Consider the following 27,505-nt stretch of genomic DNA (forward strand, 5'->3'; position numbering starts at 1 on the left):
CCAGCTCCACCAAGCTGCACCAGCTCCACCAGCTCCACCAGCTCCACCAGCTCCACCAGCTCCACCAGCTCCACCAGCTCCACCAGCTCCACCAGCTCCACCAGCTCCACCAGCTCCACCAGCTCCACCAGCTCCACCAGCTCCACCAGCTCCACCAGCTCCACCAGCTCCACTTACTGCTGCCTTATGGAAGGATCCAGAGAGTAAACCACTGGTGGAGTCATTTGAAGTGCTTTATTGAAGTAAAAGTACTAATACCATCCAGATCTCTCAGGTCTTCTGGGACCGGTCAGCTTTCTGTCCCCAGAGTCAGAACTAAACCTGGAGAAGTTCAGTTATTATGCTCCAAACATCTAGAACAAACTCTGAAGACTTTTCTTTTTGCCGCTGCTTTTAATTGAACTATTCACATCTCACGCTGCACTGTAACTTTTATCCATGTGTTTTTTCTTTTAATGTTTATTGTATTATCTTTGCTTTTTGAATGACTGATTTGAAATGCCATTTTCTCAATGTCTGTAATTTCTGTAAAGCACTTTGAATTGCCTTGTGTTGAAAGGTGCTGTATTAATAAACTTGCCCAATACCTCTCTGAAGAAATACTCCATTACAAGTAAAAGCCTCCATTTAAACTCCTATAATATTGGTTGCAACCTGTGTGTTAAAGGAGAGGCATTCTTGCAGAAAAGGGCCCCTCTTGTGGGGGGTATATATGAATATATATTGCATTTAACTTATCATATATTCAGTGAAATGTTACTGCTGCCTTATTGAAGGGTCCAGAGAGAGTATACCACTGGTGGAGGTAGTTTTTAGGTCCTTTACTTAGGTAAAAGTATTAATACTTCACTTTAAAAAGACTCTATTTAAACTGATTTAAATAAGACTCCTATAATATTGTTTGCAAACTGTAAGTTATGAAAAGGAGAAGCATTCTTGCAGAAAAGGGCCCCTCTTGTATATTCTGAATATCCCATTAAACAAACGATATATGCAGTGAAGTTTATTAGCATTAAAGGTAGTAATATAAGTAAATAACAACAAACACAGATAGTGCTGGAGAGGGAAGGGAACCTTGAGGGCTTGTAATAAAGTAAGGATTTTTCATTTATCAAAAATCTATGGATACTCATTTTAACAAAATCAGAACGAAACTAATCAAAAAGTGTGTATTTGGAGTTCGTTTTACTGATGCAAACATTTTCAAGCAGCATTTTCGGGTCAAAGTGGAACTAATATAACTATTTAAATATTTGAGGGTTGTTTAGAATAATGCATTAAATGGTGGCAGAGTAAAAAGTGGAAGAATCAGAACGATGTGAATACTCAAGACAAGGTGCAGAATAAGACCAAACACAGCCTGGTTTTAGTCAAAATCTTTATTATTTCTTACATTAAAAAACGATATCGGGCTCTTCGTATAGAAACAGCAGAGAGGTGCGTGTGTTCAGACAGAGTTCAACAGCAGTAAGGAGTTCGTACATCTTCAGAAAAATACACACATCCCAGCTTTTACAGTAATATTCTCCTATGTCTAACTGCATTTTCTCCACCTTCAACTTGGCCTAGGTTATCGTACTGCAGCAGCTCTAGTGAATACAACGTGAGCCCTAATAGGAAAGTAAGAAGTTAATGTGCTGAAGTTCACTCACAGGTATTAAAGCAGGACATTGGGAAGATGTATGATAAATAATCTTACTATAATGCTCCAATATACATATTTAGCAAGGGGAACTGATACCAAAATATATATAGACAACAGCTGACAAACTGACCAATTGTTTAATCAAGCCTAATGTGGTGAGTCAGCTATTTCGGTTGTACTGAAGAGATTAAAGGAAAAGATCCACAAAATATAACCTTAATAACAACATAATACATATTTCCTTTCGACAGCTGGTAAAAAAAATAGACTAGGTTCAAAATTTGGCAAAACATACAGCTTGAAAACTTCAGTTCATGGAAAGCAACGTGTAGAAGTACAGCTAACCCCTTTCATACAAAGACAGTGTGGACGGTGCAATAATACAAATAAATGATGTTCATATATCTCCCTCTACTTTACTCTGTGGTGACTTCATCGTTTGTTTGAGTCTACAGCTCTCCTCAACAGCGTACTGAGCAACATGCCAAAACACTCCCTACTTAAACACGTAGCTGCCTTTTCTTCAGAAGAACTTGTACAGCAGCTTTCCACTTAAGAACAAGTGGGACATAAGGTTCCATAAAAGCTGGATCTACAGCTGCACACGTACCAGAGTAAGGTGTCACAAACCACACACTTCCTGTACAACAATACTCCAAATGTCACACAGAACACGTGTAGCCATAGCAGAGTGAATTCATACAAAAACAGACACATTTAGACATCTGGCAAACTGACCAATTGGTTAATCTCCTAATGTGGAGAATCAGCTATTTCGGTTGTACTGAGGAGATTAAAGGAAATATCCACAACATATTACAGAGCAGAAACATCTTTGCTTCAAATATTTCCTTTTGACAGCTGGTAAAAAAATGGACTGTGGGATAAATCATTTGGGACCTGCAAAGTGTAAAAAGACACACACTTCCTGTACAATAATACTCACACAGAACACATGTAGCCATTGTGCATTTCTGTGTTGCTACGTTAAGACCCGAATAAAGCTTCAACAAGCCATAGGCGACTGTCCCCACTGCCCGTCCAGTCCTCATGTGTCTGGTGTGATTGACTGCCTGTGTGTCTGTTGTCGAGTCCTTTAAAGAGTTCACAGCGGGGGGGATGAGGCTGTCCAGTTCCTGCCGGTGACCCGTTTCCAAAAGCCACTCGTGGAACTTGACTTCGACTAAATCCTGGAACTGCTGCTTCTGCTGCCTTCAGGACGAAAATTGAGACAAAGTTAAAACAGCAGGAAGGAGGTAAACTCCGCTTTTTGAACATTAAAGCATAGAGACACTACATAGTGATATACACCTGAACATCAGCAGGAGAGGACTCTTTAAAGTAGAGACACTACATACTGATATACACCTGAACACCAGCAGGAGAGGACTCTTTAAAGTAGAGACACTACATACTGATATACACCTGAACATCATCAGGAGAGGACTCTTTAAAGTAGAGACACTACATACTGATATACACCTGAACATCAGCAGGAGAGGACTCTTTAAAGTAGAGACACTACATACTGATATACACCTGAACATCATCAGGAGAGGACTCTTTAAAGTAGAGACACTACATACTGATATACACCTGAACATCAGCAGGAGAGGACTCTTTAAAGTAGAGACACTACATACTGATATACACCTGAACATCAGCAGGAGAGGACTCTTTAAGTAGAGACACTACATACTGATATACACCTGAACATCAGCAGGAGAGGACTCTTTAAAGTAGAGACACTACATAGTGATATACACCTGAACATCAGCAGGAGAGGACTCTTTAAAGTAGAGACACTACATACTGATATACACCTGAACATCAGCAGGAGAGGACTCTTTAAAGTAGAGACACTACATACTGATATACACCTGAACATCAGCAGGAGAGGACTCTTTAAAGTAGAGACACTACATACTGATATACACCTGAACATCAGCAGGAGAGGACTCTTTAAAGTAGAGACACTACATAGTGATATACACCTGAACATCAGCAGGAGAGGACTCTTTAAAGTAGAGACACTACATACTGATATACACCTGAACATCAGCAGGAGAGGACTCTTTAAAGTAGAGACACTACATAGTGATATACACCTGAACATCAGCAGGAGAGGACTCTTTAAAGTAGAGACACTACATACTGATATACACCTGAACATCAGCAGGAGAGGACTCTTTAAAGTAGAGACACTACATAGTGATATACACCTGAACATCATCAGTAGAGGACTCTTTAAAGTAGAGACACTACATACTGATATACACCTGAACATCAGCAGGAGAGGACTCTTTAAAGTAGAGACACTACATAGTGATATACACCTGAGCATCAGCAGTAGAGGACTCTTTAAAGTAGAGACACTACATACTGATATACACCTGAACATCAGCAGTAGAGGACTCTTTAAAGTAGAGACACTACATACTGATATACACCTGAACATCAGCAGGAGAGGACTCTTTAAAGTAGAGACACTACATACTGATATACACCTGAACATCAGCAGGAGAGGACTCTTTAAAGTAGAGACACTACATAGTGATATACACCTGAACATCATCAGTAGAGGACTCTTTAAAGTAGAGACACTACATACTGATATACACCTGAACATCAGCAGGAGAGGACTCTTTAAAGTAGAGACACTACATAGTGATATACACCTGAGCATCAGCAGTAGAGGACTCTTTAAAGTAGAGACACTACATACTGATATACACCTGAACATCAGCAGTAGAGGACTCTTTAAAGTAGAGACACTACATACTGATATACACCTGAACATCAGCAGGAGAGGACTCTTTAAAGTAGAGACACTACATACTGATATACACCTGAACATCAGCAGGAGAGGACTCTTTAAAGTAGAGACACTACATACTGATATACACCTGAACATCAGCAGGAGAGCACTCTTTAAAGTAGAGACACTACATAGTGATATACACCTGAACATCAGCAGGAGAGGACTCTTTAAGTAGAGACACTACATACTGATATACACCTGAACATCAGCAGGAGAGGGACTCTTTAAAGTAGAGACACTACATACTGATATACACCTGAACATCAGCAGGAGAGGACTCTTTAAAGTAGAGACACTACATAGTGATATACACCTGAACATCAGCAGGAGAGGACTCTTTAAAGTAGAGACACTACATAGTGATATACACCTGAACATCAGCAGGAGAGGACTCTTTAAAGTAGAGACACTACATACTGATATACACCTGAACATCAGCAGGAGAGGACTCTTTAAAGTAGAGACACTACATACTGATATACACCTGAACATCAGCAGAAGAGGACTCTTTAAAGTAGAGACAGTACATACTGATATACACCTGAACATCAGCAGGAGAGGACTCTTTAAAGTAGAGACACTACATACTGATATACACCTGAACATCAGCAGGAGAGGACTCTTTAAAGTAGAGACACTACATACTGATATACACCTGAACATCAGCAGGAGAGGACTCTTTAAAGTAGAGGACACTACATAGTGATATACACCTGAACATCAGCAGGAGAGGACTCTTTAAAGTAGAGACACTACATACTGATATACACCTGAACATCAGCAGGAGAGGACTCTTTAAAGTAGAGGACACTACATACTGATATACACCTGAACATCAGCAGGAGATGACTCTTTAAAGTAGAGACACTACATACTGATATACACCTGAACATCAGCAGGAGAGGACTCTTTAAAGTAGAGACACTACATACTGATATACACCTGAACATCAGCAGGAGAGGACTCTTTAAAGTAGAGACACTACATAGTGATATACACCTGAACATCAGCAGGAGAGGACTCTTTAAAGTAGAGACACTACATACTGATATACACCTGAACATCAGCAGGAGAGGACTCTTTAAAGTAGAGACACTACATAGTGATATACACCTGAACATCAGCAGGAGAGGACTCTTTAAAGTAGAGACACTACATACTGATATACACCTGAACATCAGCAGGAGAGGACTCTTTAAAGTAGAGACACTACATACTGATATACACCTGAACATCAGCAGGAGAGGACTCTTTAAAGTAGAGACACTACATACTGATATACACCTGAACATCAGCAGGAGAGGACTCTTTAAAGTAGAGACACTACATAGTGATATACAGCTGAACATCAGCAGGAGAGGACTCTTTAAAGTAGAGACACTATATACTGATATACACCTGAACATCAGCAGGAGAGGACTCTTTAAAGTAGAGACACTACATACTGATATACACCTGAACATCAGCAGGAGAGGACTCTTTAAAGTAGAGACACTACATACTGATATACACCTGAACATCAGCAGGAGAGGACTCTTTAAAGTAGAGACACTACATAGTGATATACACCTGAACATCAGCAGGAGAGGACTCTTTAAAGTAGAGACACTACATAGTGATATACAGCTGAACATCAGCAGGAGAGGACTCTTTAAAGTAGAGACACTAAATACTGATATACACCTGGACATCAGCAGGAGAGGACTCTTTAAAGTAGAGACACTACATACTGATATACACCTGAACATCAGCAGGAGAGGACTCTTTAAAGTAGAGACACTACATACTGATATACACCTGAACATCAGCAGGAGAGGACTCTTTAAAGTAGAGACACTACATACTGATATACACCTGAACATCAGCAGGAGAGGACTCTTTAATGTAGAGACACTACATACTGATATACACCTGAACATCAGCAGGAGAGGACTCTTTCAAGTAGAGACACTACATACTGATATACACCTGAACATCAGCAGGAGAGGACTCTTTAAAGTAGAGGACACTACATACTGATATACACCTGAACATCAGCAGGAGAGGACTCTTTAAAGTAGAGACACTACATACTGATATACACCTGAACATCAGCAGGAGAGGACTCTTTAAAGTAGAGACTCTACATACTGATATACACCTGAGCATCAGCAGGAGAGGACTCTTTAAAGTAGAGACACTACATACTGATATACACCTGAACATCAGCAGGAGAGGACTCTTAAAGTAGAGACACTACATACTGATATACACCTGAACATCAGCAGGAGAGGACTCTTTAAAGTAGAGACACTACATACTGATATACACCTGAACATCAGCAGGAGAGGACTCTTTAAAGTAGAGACACTACATAGTGATATACACCTGAACATCAGCAGGAGGAGGACTCTTTAAAGTAGAGACACTACATACTGATATACACCTGAACATCAGCAGGAGAGGACTCTTTAAAGTAAAGACACTACATACTGATATACACCTGAACATCAGCAGGAGAGGACTCTTTAAAGTAGAGACACTACATACTGATATACACCTGAACATCAGCAGGAGAGGACTCTTTAAAGTAGAGACACTACATACTGATATACACCTGAACATCAGCAGGAGAGGACTCTTTAAAGTAGAGACACTACATACTGATATACACCTGAACATCAGCAGGAGAGGACTCTTTAAAGTAGAGACACTACATACTGATATACACCTGAACCTCAGCAGGAGAGGACTCTTTAAAGTAGAGACACTACATACTGATATACACCTGAACCTCAGCAGGAGAGGACTCTTTAAAGTAGAGACACTACATACTGATATACACCTGAACCTCAGCAGGAGAGGACTCTTTAAAGTAGAGACACTACATACTGATATACACCTGGACATCAGCAGGAGAGGACTCTTTAAAGTAGAGACACTACATACTGATATACACCTGAACATCAGCAGGAGAGGGACTCTTAAAGTAGAGACACTACATGCTGATATACACCTGAACATCAGCAGGAGAGGACTCTTTAAAGTAGATACACTACATACTGATATACACCTGAACATCAGCAGGAGAGGACTCTTTAAAGTAGAGACACTACATACTGATATACACCTGAACATCAGCAGGAGAGGACTCTTTAAAGTAGAGACACTACATACTGATATACACCTGAACATCAGCAGGAGAGGACTCTTTAAAGTAGATACACTACATACTGATATACACCTGAACATCAGCAGGAGAGGACTCTTTAAAGTACAGACACTACATACTGATATACACCTGAACATCAGCAGGAGAGGACTCTTTAAAGTAGAGACACTACATACTGATATACACCTGAACATCAGCAGGAGAGGACTCTTTAAAGTAGAGACACTACATGCTGATATACACCTGGACATCAGCAGGAGAGGACTCTTTATGGATGATCCAGTTCTATTTAGACCGTCTTAAATGATTCCACTTGTTAATAAAAAAGTTCCTGATTTGCTACTCACTTGTTGAGCGGGGTCTCCAACACCGTTTTCTGCCAGTTCTGGATCCTCTTCTCCTTCTCCTCCACCGCCGCCTGGTACAGAGGAGGTAGCCCCCCCCGGCACCTCACACGTGTCGCCCTCCATCTCGAAAGGCACCACAACGGTGTTAAACTCAGCTGGAGGTAGCAGGCGGTAACAGAGAGGGGCCGGGTTGGACGAGGAGTTGAGTGAGGGGTTAAAAAGCCCCTCTGTACCCACAAGTAAGGGTCTATCCCAGGCGTTTGGGACCACAGCGAGCCCCACGCTGCCCATGTGATCCTCCAGAGAGGGGTAGAAGGTGTGGAAAGGCCCCAGAGTAATGTCTGTGTTTCCTGGGAGGAGCAAAGGTCGAGTCGGGGTCAAAGTGTGGATGGTGCAACGCGAGGAGACCCCGATGGCGATCCGGCCCGACACACACATCACACGCAGGTTCTGGCAGCTGTGGATGTGAACGCTGGTCTCAACAGGACCAAGAACAACGGTGCAGTCTCGACATTTGTCCAAACTCACTGATCTGGAGGAGAAGACGCAAAATGACCACACAAGCCACGTGTTAAGAAGTGCTACAAACACAATACAAAATAAAAACATAGAATAAAATATACATGATAGATGAACTGTGTCGTTAAATCCGTGACACAGGGAATATTATGATATGATAAGATTTTTAAAAGCAGTAAAATGCATTTCCTGTGTCAGAGATTGCTAAAAAATGACATAATCCAGGGTTCATACACTTTTTCACCAATGATTTTCAATGACTTCTCCATGACTTTTCCATGACTTCTCCATGACCTTTACCTAATTTTCCATGACCAAAATAATAACTCTTTCTCAGCGGTTCCACTGAAAATGGTTTATTTTAATATGGAACAGGAAAATAAGGTCTGCATATGAAACATGTTGTGCCTATCTAAAACAAATCAAGGCTTACTAGCTTGTCGCTAAAGCAACTGAAATCTCTCACCAGCAAAACACCCCGTCAGTTAAATGCCATTTTACGTTTCATTACTATACGATACAGTATTTATTATCATTATAGTATTACTATTTCGGCGATTAGATAAAATATAAATTATATTTGATGCAACTTTAGATACATTTCAATGACTTTTCCAAAACTTTGGGAAAAATATTGTTTTCCAAAACTTTTCCAGGGCCTGGAATTAGCATTTGGAATTTCCATGACTTTTCCAGGTTTTTAATGACCGTAGGAACCCTGATAATCATAAGGATAAAAACATATAAAACGTGTTCAATTGGTCCTAAAAATAACGTGTAAGGCCACTTAAAGTGCAAAACGTTTTTATGGTGCATACAATACTAATATTCTCAAATAAAAATAGAGACAAAGAGACAAAGCTAAATACATGTAATTCTTGTTATGGATTTTTTTATTTATGGGTAACAGTTAACATTTCTAATTTATTTAAGTGAAATGTGTTTTTTATTTTCAACTTTTTTACATTTCTTTCAGCAATGTCTCTTTGCGTATTATACGTCTGATTATCGTTACTGTAATATGTATTTTCAGACACATTTTATTTATTTTTTAAACATTCAAAACATGGGGTACTTTTAGCCTGTTTTTCAGGCCTCAGGCTCGAAAATGACATGCCCTGAACAAATGACCATAACTTAACTTCTAAAAGGGTTAAATTAATAATCTTTTTTCTTACAGCAATGATAAACCTGTGAGTTGGATGTAGAAAAGTCAGAATCAATATAGATGTTTTTATTTTAAAGTAAATTCAGATTGAACATAGTAAAAAAATGTAAATGATAGTGTCCGTCCAAAAAAGAAAACATTACTTATAGTGAAAACCACCCTTGAACGATGGGATAGTAGACTAAAAGCTTTAGGAATACAAACTTTAACATATAATAAGTACCCTGTATCAAGATTGATGCAAAACAAGTGAAATTTTACCTTTTTAGAGAGATTTAGCACAAAAAAAACACTTCTGGGGTCATTTGGGTGGATTTTCCTTATCTCTGGAACCCATTGGTCGATTTTGATGATTGCCACCTCTTTTGAACCGTTAGAGCCAATAGGATCGAGGGGAAGTTCCTAAAATCCATCTAAACATAACCCATTGGTGAATGAGTGCTGCGTAGCCAGAATGCCCAAAACCGGAAGCTGTCATAATAGCTATATATGAAAACTCAGTTTTTTCCATAAATATGACGATGGATTATCAGAAATCATTTCAAAGTGACAGACAGATTAGATTAACCTATGGATTAACCTTCAGCAGCGTTTTTATCGTTTTAATGCCAGAACAAAAGACAATGTCCCGTTTTTCCTCCGTAAAGCTACGCTGTGTGATGTCTGGGTTTGCTTCCCCTGCCGCGGGTTCTGATCGCTCAGTGAGGATCCTAATACCCCTAGAATCTGTGGAATCTCAGCTTGCTAGCTGATATCTTGTTTGTGCAGACCCGATAAGTAATAAAGTATTTCTACCGTGAGTTCTGTGCTAAGTGCGTTAGCATTTTTCCGCTCAGGGCTCATTTAGACGCTTCTTGTGAGACTTGTGTTTTGTTTCGGTAAAAATGGTTTGTATCGTCAGTTAGCTGAGTTTCTTCCCGTTAAGTGGGTATGACACATTCATAGGTTTTTAAATGTTAACCTGTTAAGCCCCAAAAGGTCCCCGCCGGCGGGTACCCTTGACACTGTGTCTCAGGGGATCTTTATATTTAAGAACCTATTAATGTGTTATACCAGATTAACGGGAATAATCTCAGCTAACTGACGATATAAACCATTTTTACCAAAACAAAACACAAGTCTCATAAGAAGCATCGAAATGACCCCTGAGCGAAAAATGCTAACCTATTACTGCACCGATAATCACTCCTAGCTCCCTTATTACTTATCCTAGGTGCACATCCAACACATCGTTTATGATCGCAAGGAGACACAGAATCTAACGGTGCCCACCTCAACACTGAAAGATACAAACTCACAACGTTATCAACAAAAACGTACATCAAAACATATGGAGCTAGTTAGCAAAAAACGGCAAAATGGCTCACCTGTGTGGTAGTCTGGTCAAAAGTGGTCTTCAATGGCATTAAAACGATAAAAAACGATGCTGAAGTTAATCCATAGGTTAATCCAATGTGTCGGTCACTTTGAATGATTTCTGATAATCCATGAGCAATAAATCTGCTTTTCGGTTTTGAGATGTCAGACCTAGAGACAGCTTCGCTCTGGAGCAAAACAGGGTGCGTGAAGCCCCCACCTTTTCGTTTTGCCATGTGTGTGTGTGGGGAGATTCCCCTTCGATTCTATTGGCTCTAACGGTCAGAAAGAGATGTCAAAATCAAAATCGTTTTTTTTTGCTAAATCTGTCTTGTTTTGCATCAATCTTGATACAGGGTACTTATTATATGTTGTACTTTGGATTCCTAAAGCTTTTAGTCTACAAACATCATCCAAGGTTAGTTTTCACTATAAGTACAAAATATTCTTTGGACGGACACTATAATTTACAGTGTTTTACCATGTTCAATCTGAATGTTCTTTAAAATTAAAAACATCTATATTGATTCTGACTTTTCTACATCCAACTCACAGGTTCATCATTACTTTGAGAACAAAGATTATTAATGTAACCCTTTTAGAAGGGAAGATATGGTGATTTGTTCTGGGAATGTCATTTTCGAGCCTGAAACCTGAAAAACAGGCTCGGGGCCTAGAAGCCCTGAGACACAGTTTCGTGAAAAAAAAAAAAAGATAAAATGTAATACCTCCCCTCCTAAAACTCCAGACCTTTTTAGACATGTTTAGACCTTGAACATCAAAAAGAAATGTAAGACTTTAGAAGGATCCACGGGGCAGAGCAGCGTACCTGAGAGGAGAGAGCAGGTAGATGAAGGCGTCGGCACAGCGGTGGATTTTGATGTTGGCTCCGTTCAGCTTGTCTGAGGTTTTAGCCAAAGTCTGTTTGAAGACCTGCGACATTAGAACCATCTTACTGCCGGGGGGGGCCGTGTGGGTGTTCCTGGCTATTCTGGCTCTCTTCATGGACCCCTCCACTAAAGAGCACACGCAGAAAACAAAGACACATGTAGATCAACAGGAAGAGAAGGAGTAATGACTGTAAACAAACACACCCTGACATTGAAGTATTTCCCTTCAAAACTACTGTAGGGTCGTTTTGTGTTTTTGCAATTTCTGAAATGATCTCTCTTCAAGGGATTACTATAATAAATGAATAACAATAAACAAATCAGTAGGAAAAAAGGGCATAAAGCAAATTATGAACATTCATTTATAGTACAAATGTAACAGATGACGGACACATAATGAATTCTTATACACACAAAAATGGTCATCTAAACATGAAGGACACTGTTCAGGAACTAGTTGATGCTCTGTATGTGATGACTACTTCCATTCTGGAGAGGATCAGAAACACATGGATCCTGATGTTGAAGCTCAAGCCGGTGACGAGTGATATTTTTCTAACCAAATGCAATACATAGACCCTCACTCCAGTAGACTTCAGGGTACCTTGTTGAGCCCAGGCCAGCTTCTTCCCTGACTGCAGGCAGGCGGTGATCCCAAAGGGGTTGAGAGCGAGTCTGTTCTGCAGGCAGAGGAGCAGCTTCTGCAGGGGGAAGCAGCGGCTGGCGGAGCAGAACCCGGCCTGGGTCTGCAGCGGGGGTTTGGTGAGCAGCCGGTGGACGGGCTGCACCGCTCTGCCGGGACCCGCTGAGCCCTCCAGGAGGAGAGCCAAGCTGCGCAGAGCATCCAGGGAGATCTGGAGATATAGAATATACAGGGATAATGCAGGGAACAGAAACATTGAGTGCTAATACACACAAACACACAGTGCCACGTTGCTCAGCCTCTCAGTACGCAACAAGATGGATTTGTGATGATGAAACTGACAAGTTATATGCATTAAAGCAAGATTTTTAACAAAGAAAGACTAACTCAATTATTCAAATTGAGGATTTTTGCTCTATCCTACCCTCGTTCAGACTTTATAACACTAAAAGTGCCAAAAGACATTTTAAGCTTCATTTTCAAAATCTCAAAAGCAGTTTTGTATGTTAAAAAGACTGAATGCATCAGACAGATGGTAATGGTTTTAGAGTCTTATTTCAGTCAAAAATATCAAGTAACAAATATAATGATTGTATCTGCAAAACATAGAGTAGCCGTTACGTAAGAAAATATTTGAAAGCTGAGGAGAGATGCAGCTTCGGCGGATAATTCTCTGTGCTTTCATCCCTATGAGAGACCATTGCCATATGCTACAACGTTTTAAATCTGGATTATAAACGTATTACTGTTAGAAAAATATCACTCCTCACTACTTCCAGAATGGAAGTAGTCCTCACATACAGAGCATCAACTAGTTTCTGAACAGTGTCCTTCACATGCTGATAGACAAGAGAGGGAGGTACACAGTCACAAGATGGAGGAATGCCGGGTCTTAGGTAATCATACATCCTGTCATGTACAAAATCCTGAGTTTTTTTCTCAAAATGTTGGCTTTTTTTTGAAAATCTCAAAATTCTGACTTTTTCTCAAAATTCTGACTTTTTCTCAAAATCTCAAAATTTGGACTTTTTCTCAAAATCTGGATTTTTTCTCAAAATCTGGACTTTTTCTCAAAATCTCTTAATTTGGACTTTTTCTCTAAATTTGGACTTTCTCTCAAAATCTCAACATTTTCTCAAAATTCTCTCAAAATTCTGACTTTTTCTCAAAATCTCAAAATTCTGACTTTTTCTCTAAATTCTCACACAGTCACAAGATGGAGGAATAGAAAGCAGTATTCAATGTTTACTTCAGATTAGCTCCACGTCAGAAATGAGCATGCTTGATGTCTCTCTCCATAGAGGCTGAATCATCATGTTAATCACATAGCTATCATATGCCTCAAACAGTCCTGATGCTCTTCTAGGTAATCACACATCCTGGCATGTTCACAGCTACAGTTGGGATACCTTTGTTATCATGTGACTCTCATATTGGAACATTCACTATTTCCCCAACGCCTGTCCACACACCTGGCAGCCTCTGAGCACCTGTCCAGACTGAGACAGCTGACCCGGCTCCACCAGCAGCTCCAGGATCTCTCCCAGGTGACTCTGCACAAAGGACAGGTGGGCCTGATCGTCCCAGTTCTGCAGAACCAGAAGGAGACAAGAAAAAGTGTCACAAAACAAGGAATTCCAGTGCTTAAAACATGATTGTGTCGATGCTTTGCACTGGGCATGAGGTATTGCAATCATGTAATGAGTGTTTCTGTAGGAGCCATATGTTAAAATGTACAATTTGATATATTATGTAGATATATTTGAACATGGTAATCCTTTGTTATTAGTATTTTTATATAATTTATTTAAACCAGCCGTCGTAAAATTGACGTTATAGCCGACCGCAGCTGCTGGTAATTAGAAGTGAGAAGGAGAAAAGAAGCACGGAGCAATATCGTTTTTTGACCAGTGAAAATATGTGTTTGTACTGATATCTTTTGTTTAAAGGGGACCTATCATGTAACATGCACTTTTTGATGTCTTCTATACATATGTGTCCCCGGTGTGTCAGGGAACTCACGCAGCGTCAGAAAATAAAACCCTCTCTTTTCCTCCGTACCCAAATCTCTAAAAACGGGGAACAACGGAGCTGATCCAGATCTGCGTCCGATATGACGTAATATCTGAAATGTGGACCCACGGCCCAATCAGAAACGTTGCTGTCAGAAACAATGCCCGACTGTTTTGGACGTAATATGGTCTGTGTTTACATTAGCATCGCTAACACTCAGAGCTAACCTGTACTGGAGAGCATGGTTGCATTCCAATAGTCCATTTAGCTTAGGAACCTTCCTAACGGAGTGAAATGACCCGGAAGTCCCTCAGTGGCAGCCATGATAAGTGCCGTTCCAATTCTCCAAATGAAAGGAAAGGAGGTTTCAAACTTCCTTTATAACCTCCTTTAGCTTAGGAACCACTGGACCTCCCTCACTGAAAGGAGAGGAGAAAATGCTGCCCCACAATGCATTGCAGCCGCAGCATTTGCCGTCACTCAACAGTCGGCCGTTCACGGAAACAACCGATTATGACGGAGAAATGATATCATGAAAGTTACGGTGCTTATTAAGCATTTTAAAACGTATGTGGTAAGTTGCCAAAGTGCTTTTTTCTGAACGTTCATCAGTATTATAATCAAAGAGAGAAATATGAACGTTAGTTTTTACTGAAATGATCAAATAAAGTCAACATTTCACAGTCTTTACTGAGCTGTGTGGGGTTTGTTCAACTTTTAAAAGATGTTTGAATGGTGATGTACACAGTGATAGATGTTAAGGACTAACGTTTATAATAAATACATTTGTATTGATTTTAAGATCTTTTCATCAATCATACGTATTGGGATCATTTGTATTAATGAGGACCGGAGGGAGAGGGGGACGAGCATAAGTTTCACTTTCCTTTTTTATTTCAATTCCAACTTTGGTCCTGAAGAATATGTTTCTCTGTTGTCCACGTTCATAAAGCATAAAGCAACAGCGTCAGAGCACGGTGCAGAGTCTCTAGATGAGTCCCTCGTTCTTATTGAACATCCATGTTGTAGTCCGCTGTATAGAGAACTGTAGTTTCCATGGTTACCCCACAGCAGCAGACGCACATTCAGGACGTCCGCTGGCGCATCATAAACACGTGAGATAGTGAAAGTGCAGTCGGATTCTCAAAAGTACGCAGTCTCTTCTCCTAAGTCCTTTTGAATTCTCCTATCCACTATCCCTTAACCCCGTGACGTTTCACTCAGAGGTCAAGGAATAGACGATAGGGTTAGAATTTAGGAGCTGATTTTTGGATTATCGGAACGCAACCCATGTGTGTGAAGAAGCAGGAAGTAGAAAGGAACTCACCTTGTGGTATAACCGGCAAGAGAGAAAGCCTTTGAGCTCCAAACTGTTTCAGAGAGAATCCTTGATGATCCATGATATGGCGTTTCATCACGGCAGTAGTGAAACAGAGGGATATGAGGCATGGCTAGAATGGGTGATCTGTTTGGTATTTTGAGCAAAACACTTCATAGAAATGTTTTTTATATATCTGAGAAATAAAAATGGCATGATAGGTGCACTTTAAGTAAAGAGTCAACCAAACTTTCCTGAGACGTATTTTTGTTGGAGTCAAGCTTATTGCTACTTGTGGATATATGGATTTTTTTATTAGACGGAACTAGTTTCTTTAGTTTTCCATCTAAACATGGGGTCATTCGTGATGTTTTGTGTTCCTCACCAACGTTTCCCCTTTTTATCAAAGACGGGAACTTACATTTTAATTCCCATGTTTTCTTTTCTCCATTTACAAAATGTTTCCATTCACAGCTATCATTGAACCAATTTCTTATATTTTGTTTAATTATTGCTACTCTACGAATAAGTCTTTCTTGCTGTTTTCTCACAGGGTTTTTCCAAGTAGTAGAATATGTGTTTTTTTATTTAGGGTAATACCAAAAACACTGACGGTTCTCTGTACAGATTTGGAGAAAAATGCAATACATACATCTTTTTGATTTGATTTGAATGTGTAAATCAATAACACAAAAATAAATAATAATAATTAAATATGAGAATTATTATACTATGAAAACTTAAGCAGTGTCAAATTGATAAACAAAAATATTACTGATTTACAAATTATATATAAACAAATTAACTACCTAATTACACATCCGAAAAGGGGTGGGAAGAAGTTTACACTTATTTACTTAATCCCACCCCCTTCTCCCAAAAACTAAATTATTAACAAAAATATATTTCAGTATCATCAGCAGCGTTTCCGCCGTCTTGCCGTCATTTGACATTCAGCTCGAAACGCCCTGAACTCGAGCCGAGGGCGTCCAAAAAAATTAGTCATTGGAGCGAAGATCGAGTTTTTATCGCTCGAAGTAACGAAAAGGAAAAAGGACATCCCTCTGCTGGAGGCGCAAAGGAGTCTGGTGGGATTATTTTCGCCGCCAGCAAAAAAGCGTGTTCCTGTGACAGAAAGTGTCCTGCCGGTGAGCCTTGACGGGGGGTGCGAGTGGAGCACGTGCGTGAACTGAAATAGCCGGCTCTTCCCATCACTAATACGTTAAGTATCTATAACTTAAGGGACGGCTCAATTCAAAATTCAAGTCACGTGACACAACGTTTCTGTAGTTTCTCCAGGTAACAGACCTTGTTCTGGGAGCTGGTCTTGGCCTCTCGGTCCGAGCGAGACGGAGATCGAGCTCGCATGCTGGGCCACTCTTCCCCGATCAGAGAGGTGCGAAGAGAGACACGGTTCAGCTGCTGGATGTAGAGGAAGAGGAGGAACTGCAGCGTGTCCACAGATAACTGGAGGAGAAAGAAGAAAGCGTCTATCAATGTGTACTCAAAGGCAACAACAACAATAAGCTCTACCTGGGGAATAACACAACAAAACAAAAGAGTGAGACATGATTCAAAAACACGAGACAATAAGATAGCATCAAATTCTGAGGTAAAGTGAGTCATTTGGCACAATTCTACTAGTGAGGTTACGCGCCCGAACGATTCTTTTGAACGGCTCTTTGTACGAACGAAGGGAACCGAGTCGTACTTGGTGAGAGCCGTTATTTTTATCGTTGGTTCACTGCCTGCCATAAATCCACTCGCCTTTACGTGAACAGTGATAAAGCTTGATTTTGTTCCTCAAGCGTATTCCGTGAAGACCCGCCCCTACTCTGATTGGTTAGGTTTAGGCACGAGGAGTGAGATGCTGTGGGTTAGGGTTAGCTAGGGATGCATATCGTTGACTTTTTTACGATACCGATACCACTGAACGATACCGATACTCGACCGATACATATCGTGATACTTTCATGTTGCATAAGGGAAAAATTAAAGCGCTTTATGATATAGTTCACATGTCAAATGAATATTACAATTAATTGTGGGACTTCGACCTTTTAGTACTGAACAAACAATGAAAAACACGTTTGACAATACGGGCTTGAAGACCGTACATTCCTGTACAAATGTTTTGAGAGGTTGGATGTGTTGCCGCCTTTCCCAGAAATAAACGTATTGCAGTGGTTACAGACCCCACCATTCAGACTGGCAGTGGTTACAGACCCCACCATTCAGACTGGCAGTGGTTACAGACCCCACCATACAGACTGGCAGTGGTTACAGACCCCACCATACAGACTGGCAGTGGTTACAGACCCCACCATTCAGACTGGCAGTGGTTACAGACCCCACCATTTCAGACTGGCAGTGGTTACAGACCCCACCATTCAGACTGGCAGCAGTGGTTACCAGACCCCACAATACAGACTGGCAGTGGTTACAGACCCCACCATTCAGACTGGCAGTGGTTACAGACCCCCACCATTCAGACTGGCAGTGGTTACAGACCCCACCATTCAGACTGGCAGTGGTTACAGACCCCACCATTCAGACTGGCAGTGGTTACAGACCCCACAGTGGTTACATACCCCACCATTCAGACTGGCAGTGGTTACAGACCCCCACCATTCAGACTGGCAGTGGTTACAGACCCCACCATTCAGACTGGCAGTGGTTACAGACCCCCACCATTCAGACTGGCAGTGGTTACAGACGCCCACCATACAGACTGGCAGTGGTTACAGACCCCACCATTCAGACTGGCAGTGGGTACAGACCCCACCATTCAGACTGGCAGTGGTTACAGACCCCACCATTACAGACTGGCAGTGGTTACAGACCCCACCATTCAGACTGGCAGTGGTTTACAGACCCCACCATTACAGACTGGCAGTGGTTACAGACCCCACCATTCAGACTGGCAGTGGTTACAGACCCCACCATACAGACTGGCAGTGGTTACAGACCCCACCATACAGACTGGCAGTGGTTACAGACCCCACCATACAGACTGGCAGTGGTTACAGACCCCACCATACAGACTGGCAGTGGTTACAGACCCCACCATTACAGACTGGCAGTGGGTTACAGACCCCACCATACAGACTGGCAGTGGTTACAGACCCCACCATACAGACTGGCAGTGGTTACAGACCCCACCATATACAGAACGGTGGCAGTGGTTACAGGACCCCACCATACAGACTGGCAGTGGTTAAAGACCCCACCGTACAGAACTGGCAGTGGTTACAGACCCCCACCATACAGGACTGCATGTGGATACAGACCCCCACCATACAGCCTGGCAGTGGGTTACAGACCCCACCGTAACAGACTGGCGAGTGGGTAGACCCAGACCCCACCATACAGACTGGCGAGTGGTTACAGAACCCCAACCATACAGGACTGGCAGTGGATACCAGACCCCACCCCTACAGGACTGGGCAGTCATATGCAGCCACACTTTAGATTTTTGTGCCGACCATCGAGCTAATGAAAAAACTAAAGCTAACCGAAAGGCTCAGACCGTTCGGGAGGAAGGTGAAGGGCGTTGCGTGGCAATCAAGCCAATCACCGAAGCCGTTGCAAGACGCGCAATCTGATTGGCTGGCAGTTTGGGCTTGAGTTTATGGATATTACGCCTAACTTTATATAAAACATTTTTTTAAAGAAAATCGAAAAAGTATCGAAAACCGGATCTGATTTCGGTACGGTATACCGTAGCCGCCAGTAACCGGTATTTCGGTAATACCGGGAACCGGTATGCACCCCTAGGGTTAGCCAGAGGCAGAGTAGGGGTGGGTCTTAACGGAATAGGCATGAGAGAGAGAAGTCATAACAAGTGGTACAGGTAGACGACGCAGGTGAAAAAATGAGCCAAACGCAATTTGGATGCACTACAACAAAAACATAGGCAATGATAAAGCGGATTGCAACATTTGTAAAGCCAAAATATAATTTAAAGCAGGGTCAACAAATAATCTCCACCGCAACTTTAAAAATAAACGGTTCTTTTGAACGGCTCTCTGAAAGGAACGGAGCCATAAGATCCGGCTCCCTTCAAAGAGTCCTAACTCCCATCACTAAATTCTACTCCACCCTTTTCTATATTTGTACCCGGCTCCTTTGTTGGTCCAGCTCGCTTTTGTTCGAGCACTGGGAGAGACACTCGGCCCACTCCAGCCTCTCCTCTGGAACGTGGCCTATGAGGAGGTCGAAGGTCTCAAAGTAGAGCCAGGCCAGGTCTTCATGGAGCTGCAGCTTTCCACAGGCAATGTGCCTCCACATGGGCCAGCTCATGGAGGGGAAGCAGCCGTCACGCGTTCGCACGTACGACGCCATCTTTCTGAGATAGTGCAGGCTGAGTTTGGACGGGGGAGCCACCTGCAATGGCATTCATTCCAGTTATGTACAATATTGATTGTTGTGCTTTTATGTATGTCATAATGTGTGCATATGTATACATGTGTCTCTTGATTGTGTGTATATATATATATATATTTGTTGTTTGTTTGTTTATTCCACACATGGCACTTATTTTAAAACAAAACATGTACACTTATACTGTTATAGCGCATGGTGGAAAGGAGCAGGGAGAAGAACATCTTATTTGACCTGCCCCTTCTTACAAAAGTAATAACAAACAAAACAAAACAAATGAATTAACCATTAAAACGTAAAATTAAAGCAATATTCTTTCAGTTGCTTACAAATACTGAGACATAAAACCAGAACACAATCAAAAGTCAACTTCATACTGTCTAATTACACTTTCTTTATACATTTTCTTTAACATAAAAATGTTCTTACAGCCCTTTAAATCATTCGGCAAAGAATTCCACTTCTTTCTATATTTGTATTCTGGATTGTGGGAGACGGTATTTCGATCTCTCTGTCTGTACACACAAACTGAAAGATTGACAATAAAGTTGACTTTGGACTTATGTTACAAAATGTGCATTACCACCAGGGCAACTTGTATCATATGAAATAGATTGACGGGTATATTCACCTGCAGGGCTCCCAGTAAGAAGGGCTCCATGCGCGGCCAGATGCTCACAGCGTCTGCCTCCATGTCTGAAGAGAAAGGAGACAAAACAAAGATATGGAAGTCCGACCCATGATACACTGATGTGCACTAATTTAAAAAGGTCCCTTATCATACTGTTTTTCATCAATATATCACAGGTCTCAGATATATACAGAACCTGTCTCTGATTGGCTGAAACACCAAACAGATCATTGCAGCATTACCCATAATCCCCTCTGTTTCAGCTCTGTTTCCAAAGTGCTGATTCTCTGTCTGTTACTTTAGATGAAAACAAGGAGCCCCTCCCCACGCCCCTCTGAGAGACATGTGGTTACAAAGAACTCAATGGTGCTCTAGGAGGAGATTCAGGTGATAAGGGGGGGGGGGGGGGGTTACCTTGGTTGCTGATTGGCTAATGGTTACACAAGACAAAACATCGTTATGACATCATAAAGTGGCCAAAATCTGATCAGCTCATTTTCAGACAGGTTTTTATAGAAATGGATCAAAAAGAGAGAGAATTTTTGTTCCTGAAACTTTCAGAGTCTCTTTCCACAGAGGGGACACATGTTGATGTAGAAGAGACATGAAGAAGAGGGGACGCATGTTGATGTAGAAGAGACATGGAGAAGAGGGGACACATGTTGATGTAGAAGAGACATGGAGAAGAGGGGACACATGTTGATGTAGAAGAGACGTGAAGAAGAGGGGACACGTGTTGATGTAGAAGAAACATGAAGAAGAGGGGACACATGTTGATGTGGAAGAGACATGAAGAAGAGGGGACACATGTTGATGTAGAAGAGACATGAAGAAGAGGGGACACATGTTGATGTAGAAGAGACATGGAGAAGAGGGGACACATGTTGATGTAGAAGAGACATGAAGAAGAGGGGACACATGTTGATGTAGAAGAGACATGAAGAAGAGGGGACACATGTTGATGTAGAAGAGACATGGAGAAGAGGGGACACATGTTGATGTAGAAGAGACATGGAGAAGAGGGGACACATGTTGATGTAGAAGAGACATGAGAAGAGGGGACACATGTTGATGTAGAAGAGACATGGAGAAGAGGGGACACATGTTGATGTAGAAGAGACATGAAGAAGAGGGGACACATGCTGATGTAGAAGAAACATGAAGAAGAGGGGACACATGTTGATGTAGAAGAGACATGAAGAAGAGGGGACACATGTTGATGTAGAAGAGACATGAAGAAGAGGGGACACATGTTGATTGTAGAAGAGACATGAAGAAGAGGGGACACATGTTGATGTAGAAGAGACATGAAGAAGAGGGGACACCATGTTGATGTAGAAGAGACATGAAGAAGAGGGGACACATGTTGATGTAGAAGAGACATGAAGAAGAGGAGACACATGTTGATGTAGAAGAGACATGAAGAAGAGGGGACACATGTTGATGTAGAAGAGACAGTGAAGAAGAGGGGACACATGTTGATGTAGAAGAGACGTGAAGAAGAGGGACACATGTTGATGTAGAAGAGACGTGAAGAAGAGGGGACACATGTTGATGTAGAAGAGACGTGAAGAAGAGGGGACACATGTTGATGAAGAAGAGACATGAAGAAGAGGGGACACATGTTGATGTAGAAGAGACGTGAAGAAGAGGGGACACATGTTGATGTAGAAGAGACGTGAAGAAGAGGGGACACATGTTGATGTAGAAGAGACATGAAGAAGAGGGGACACATGTTGATGTAGAAGAGACATGAAGAAGAGGGGACACATGTTGATGTAGAAGAGACATGAAGAAGAGGGGACACATGTTGATGTCGAAGAGACATGAAGAAGAGGGGACACATGTTGATGTAGAAGAGACATGAAGAAGAGGGGACACATGTTGATGTAGGAGAGACATGAAGAAGAGGGGACACATGTTGATGTAGAGAGACATGAAGAAGAGGGGACACATGTTGATGTAGAAGAGACATGAAGAAGAGGGGACACATGTTGATGTAGAGAGACATGAAGAAGAGGGGACACATGTTGATGTAGAAGAGACATGAAGAAGAGGGGACACATGTTGATGTAGAAGGAAGAGACATGAAGAAGAGGGGACACATGTTGATGTAGAAGAGACATGAAGAAGAGGGACACATGTTGATGCTAGAGAGACATGAAGAAGAGGGGACACATGTTGATGTAGAAGAGACACGAAGAAGAGGGGACACATGTTGATGTAGAAGAAGACATGAAGAAGAGGGGACACATGTTGATGTAGAAGAGACATGAAGAAGAGGGGACCACATGTTGATGTGGAAGAGACATGAAGTAAGGAGGGGACACATGTTGATGAGAAGAAGACTGAAGAAGAGGGGACACATGTTGATGTAGAAGAGACATAAAGAAGAGGGGACACATGTTGACTGTAGAAGAGACATGAAGAAGAGGGGACACATGTTGATGTAGAAGAGACATGAAGAAGAGGGGACACATGTTGATGTAGAAGAGACATGAAGAAGAGGGGACACATGTTGATGTAGAAGAGACACGAAGAAGAGGGGACACATGTTGATGTAGAAGAGACATAAAGAAGAGGGGACACATGTTATGTAGAAGAGACATGAAGAAGAGGGGCACATGTTGATGTAGAAGAGACACGAAGAAGTGGACTTTGCACAATAGGTGACCTTCAAGAGAAAAGAGAGCAATGTAAGCAAGTATGACACACTTTTGAATAGCATGACATCACAGTGCAACGTGTGCATGACATAAAGGTTACATAGAATAGGACTCATACTTAAGAGCAGCCTTTCTAAATAACCACGTGACGTCACATGGTTGACGATGCAAGTGAAACTATGATCAAAGACAAAAATCCCATTCAAAATAAGTTGATACTGTAAGTCGTGTGATTTAATACACAGGGCACTATATCACATCACGAGGTTGCAACGAATGATTATTTTCTGTATTGATTAAACAGCCGGTAATATTTCTCTATAGAAAAATGTCAGAAAATAGTGAAAACCGTCCGTCTCAGTTTATCAAAGTCCAAGGTAATGTCTCATTGTGTCAACCCCAACCGCAGATACATACATTCATATATTCATATTGACCCAGAGGGAAATTAAGCACTGTGCGGCTGCTTTTTGTTGCATATTATAAATTCATATATAATTGTATTATTTGAAATGACGTTTGCGGTCGTGTCTTGTAATATCGCTGTATGAGATTACATTGTGTTGAAGGGGTGTTTGTTAGTGGTTTCACATGCTGTGTAATATTTAAATAAAAACAATGTAGAATTAGCTTGTTCTGTGACTGAGGTTGTTTATTTCTAGGTACTCTATGGGGGGAATAATTGCATTTTATTCCACAAAACACAGCATTAACAGTCAAGAATCCTGCTAGAACAAAAGCCAACAATGTCTAGTGCTGCATTCAAAAGTGAGAGGATTATATATATTACCAAGGTGCATTTAGAGATTAATTGAGGGGGAGCTGAAAAGCAGCTTTTCTCAATAACCACCTGTAAAAAAAACGGACTATACAAGTGCACACACATGATAAATACGAGTATATGAGTGTTAGCATGTGGTTAATTCAACATGGTGGTTTATTATCTCCTGTAATGACGCGATGGTGCTACCATGACAACAGTAGGTTGCTCGTGTCATCAACACCTGACATACTAATACCACGTTTAGGGTTAGAGCTACTAAACTAGGCTAAAATGATCCATTAAGACACTTATAAATACACTTAAATACGCACAAAAACACGCTTTATGTTGTGGGGGCATATGAAAAGTGGTTTTGTAGCTGTAGGTTTGAGTAAAGAGTTGTTTTATCTCGAAGTTAACTTCACTAAAGTAAAACGAATCCAGTAAGACAATAATACATATGCACACAGCTGACTAGATGTTGTGGGGAGGTGCGGAAGTTAGTTTGGTAGCTGGAGGAATTAGTAAACAGTTGTTTCATCTCGAAGGTAACTTCACTGCTAACTTAGCCACCGTTAGCTTGCAATGCTAACAAGTGAATAGGGAGAAAAATAGCATTTAGCATTAGCTCTTACTTTTAGCCTCTGTCTTCGTCCACGGCGTTCCGCCTCGATGGGTCACTCATAAGTAAAGAGTGAAGATGATAAGTCCTGTCGTTGATGAGTGTGGTTGTGATGAGAGACACACACAACACACACACACATATGCTGCTCTTCCTATTTGGCGCCCTCCTCTCCACTGACATCTGAGGCGGGGGCGCGCAGCTAGCGGGGGCGCGCTTTAGCCTCCATGCATGTTTACCTTATATATACAGTCTATGATGTTTACTTACATTTAGCAAAACAAACAAGTATGGAAGTTCATTTCTGCCAGTAAAAGAGACAAATAAGATGGAGCCCTGTGATTGAGGTTTGTACTGCACGTCATTTATTTTAATAGTAATATTTTAATTTAGAATGCCACCATAAATACTTGTACTTTTTTAAAATGTGAAATAATGACTTATTAATGCAAAAAAAATAGTTAGTATCTGTAATAATGAGTTATTCTGAAATAAATAATGTATAGAAATAATGACATAGCATCTCAAACCAACCCCTATAGCAGAATTATTTTAATTTAATTTTAGAATAATTATTATTGTAAGTAAACTTGTCTTTATTGGAAGAAAAAAATGGGATTAAAAATTATAGAAAATAATAATAATTAAATGATAATTCAAATATTCAAATGAAATAAAATAATAATGGAATGAATACAAAATAATAATAATATAAAACATAATACAATCATAAAAATAATTTGGAAAAAAAGATATAAAGATATTTAATATGAAGAAAAGGTTTTACTACAACAACAAAATAAAGATAATTATTACAAAAATTAAAAACACATTAAAAACAATACGTTAACCCTCTATGGCATGACTTTTTATTTTGGGAGGAAATACATGTTTCACCATGTGTTTTAGGAGCTTAGGGGTCCCTGATATTATATACATTATAAAATGTGACCCCCCCTCACCCCTCAAACAGGGGTTGGTTTGTTGCCTCAGGGCAACAATGTGCTACGAGGGGACACCAAGGATTTCTACAATTCAGAAGAAACGGAAAAAACAACTCTATATGAATTCAAAAGGTTTTCTTTGTGTGTGTGTATGTGTGTGTCTGTCTGTCTGTGTGTGTGTGTGTGTGTGTGTTTGTGTGTGTATATGTGTGTGTCTGTCTGTGTGTGTGTGTGTATGTCTGTGTGTGTGTATATGTGTGTGTGTTTGTGTGTGTATGTGTGTGTCTGTGTGTATGTGTGTGTATGTCTGTGTGGGTGTGTGTATGTGTGTGTGTGTGTCTGTCTGTATGTGTGTGTGTGTGTGTCTGTCTGTCTGTGTGTATATGTGTGTGTCTGTCTGTCTGTGTCTGTGTGTGTTTGTGTGTGTATGTGTGTGTATGTGTGTGTGTATGTGTGTGTCTGTGTGTATGTGTGTGTATGTCTGTGTGGGTGTGTGTATGTGTATGTGTGTGTCTGTGTGTGTCTGTCTGTATGTGTGTGTGTGTCTGCCTGTCTGTGTGTGTGTGTGTGTCTCTGTGTGTTTGTGTATGTGTGTGTGTGTGGTGTGTGTGTGTGTGTGTGTGTGTCTGTGTGTGTGTGTGTGTCTGTGTGTCTGTGTGTATGTCTTTGTGTATGTGTGTGTATGTGTGTGTGTCTGTGTGTGTCTGTGTGTGTGTGTCTATGTGTGTGTGTCTGTGTGCCTAACCCTATCTTGACCTTCACTATCCTCACTGTCAGACGGAATAGCCCTAACAGCCTGATCGTGTCCCTTCTGCCCATAACATGTTTTGGTGTCAATTTCCTGTAAATATCAGTAGATGGTAAAGTAACAACATTTACCATCATTATGTATGATGGTAAATTATTATTATTATTATTATTATTATAGTTTATAATACTCGTTGTGCAGATTGGTCCATTTCAGAATAATATATATGATATGTTTTATAATGATTGATCATGAAAGTGTTCTCAAAGCTGGTGAAGGTGCAGCTAGTTTGAAGTACTTTGTATACTGCAGGGTAGCTGGAGGATTTACTCCAGGTGGAACTAAAGTCTGATTCAACACTTGATTAGATTTCACATCATTCATCCACATCTGTACAGTAACTAAAGGGATTAAATACATGTAGTGGAGTAGAAGTACACCATTTACCTCTGAACTGTAGTGGAGTAGAAGTACACAGTAGTAAATGGAAATACTCAAGTAACGTACCTCAACATTTGTACTTAAGTACAGTACTTGAGTAAATCTACTTAGTTACTTTACTTTAAACCAATTCTGACTTTGATTTCAGAATTCTGACTTAGAAATTTGGTATTTCAATCTTTATTATTAACCCTATTCATTTATTTTATATTCTTTTATTGTATGTATTCATTTTGTGTTATGTCCTTTGCTTCACAGAGAGGGATACTTGTTCATTTTTATTGTATGTTACTGTTATTATCATACCTATTTTACCTTCTTGTGTCCCTTGAATTGTTATATTATGCTGGCAAGTTTGCAAAAAGCTTTGACTTGTAGTCAGTTTTTAGTTTTAATATGTGATCCGTCCCATGTTGTCAAAGCACTGGGTTTATGA

At 40.8% G+C, this 27,505-nt stretch overlaps 1 protein-coding gene across 1 annotated transcript; it reads right to left on the minus strand.

Annotated features, from left to right (window-relative positions):
- Positions 1-1,378: 1,378 nt before the first annotated feature.
- On the minus strand, positions 1,379-25,122 carry LOC117553471 (TBCC domain-containing protein 1-like). Its single transcript, XM_034227405.1, is given in 11 exon segments — positions 1,379-2,675; positions 2,677-2,857; positions 7,965-8,059; positions 8,061-8,496; positions 11,837-12,023; positions 12,502-12,751; positions 14,013-14,129; positions 17,180-17,338; positions 19,991-20,257; positions 20,886-20,950; positions 24,950-25,122. Coding segments are annotated over 10 exon segments (1,779 nt in total). The 5' UTR covers positions 20,949-20,950; positions 24,950-25,122; the 3' UTR covers positions 1,379-2,651.
- Between the last annotated feature and the right edge of the window lie 2,383 nt (positions 25,123-27,505).

This window comes from Gymnodraco acuticeps, unplaced genomic scaffold (assembly GCF_902827175.1).
Source record: "Gymnodraco acuticeps unplaced genomic scaffold, fGymAcu1.1, whole genome shotgun sequence".
In the NCBI taxonomy this organism is placed as follows: Eukaryota; Metazoa; Chordata; class Actinopteri; order Perciformes; family Bathydraconidae; genus Gymnodraco; species Gymnodraco acuticeps.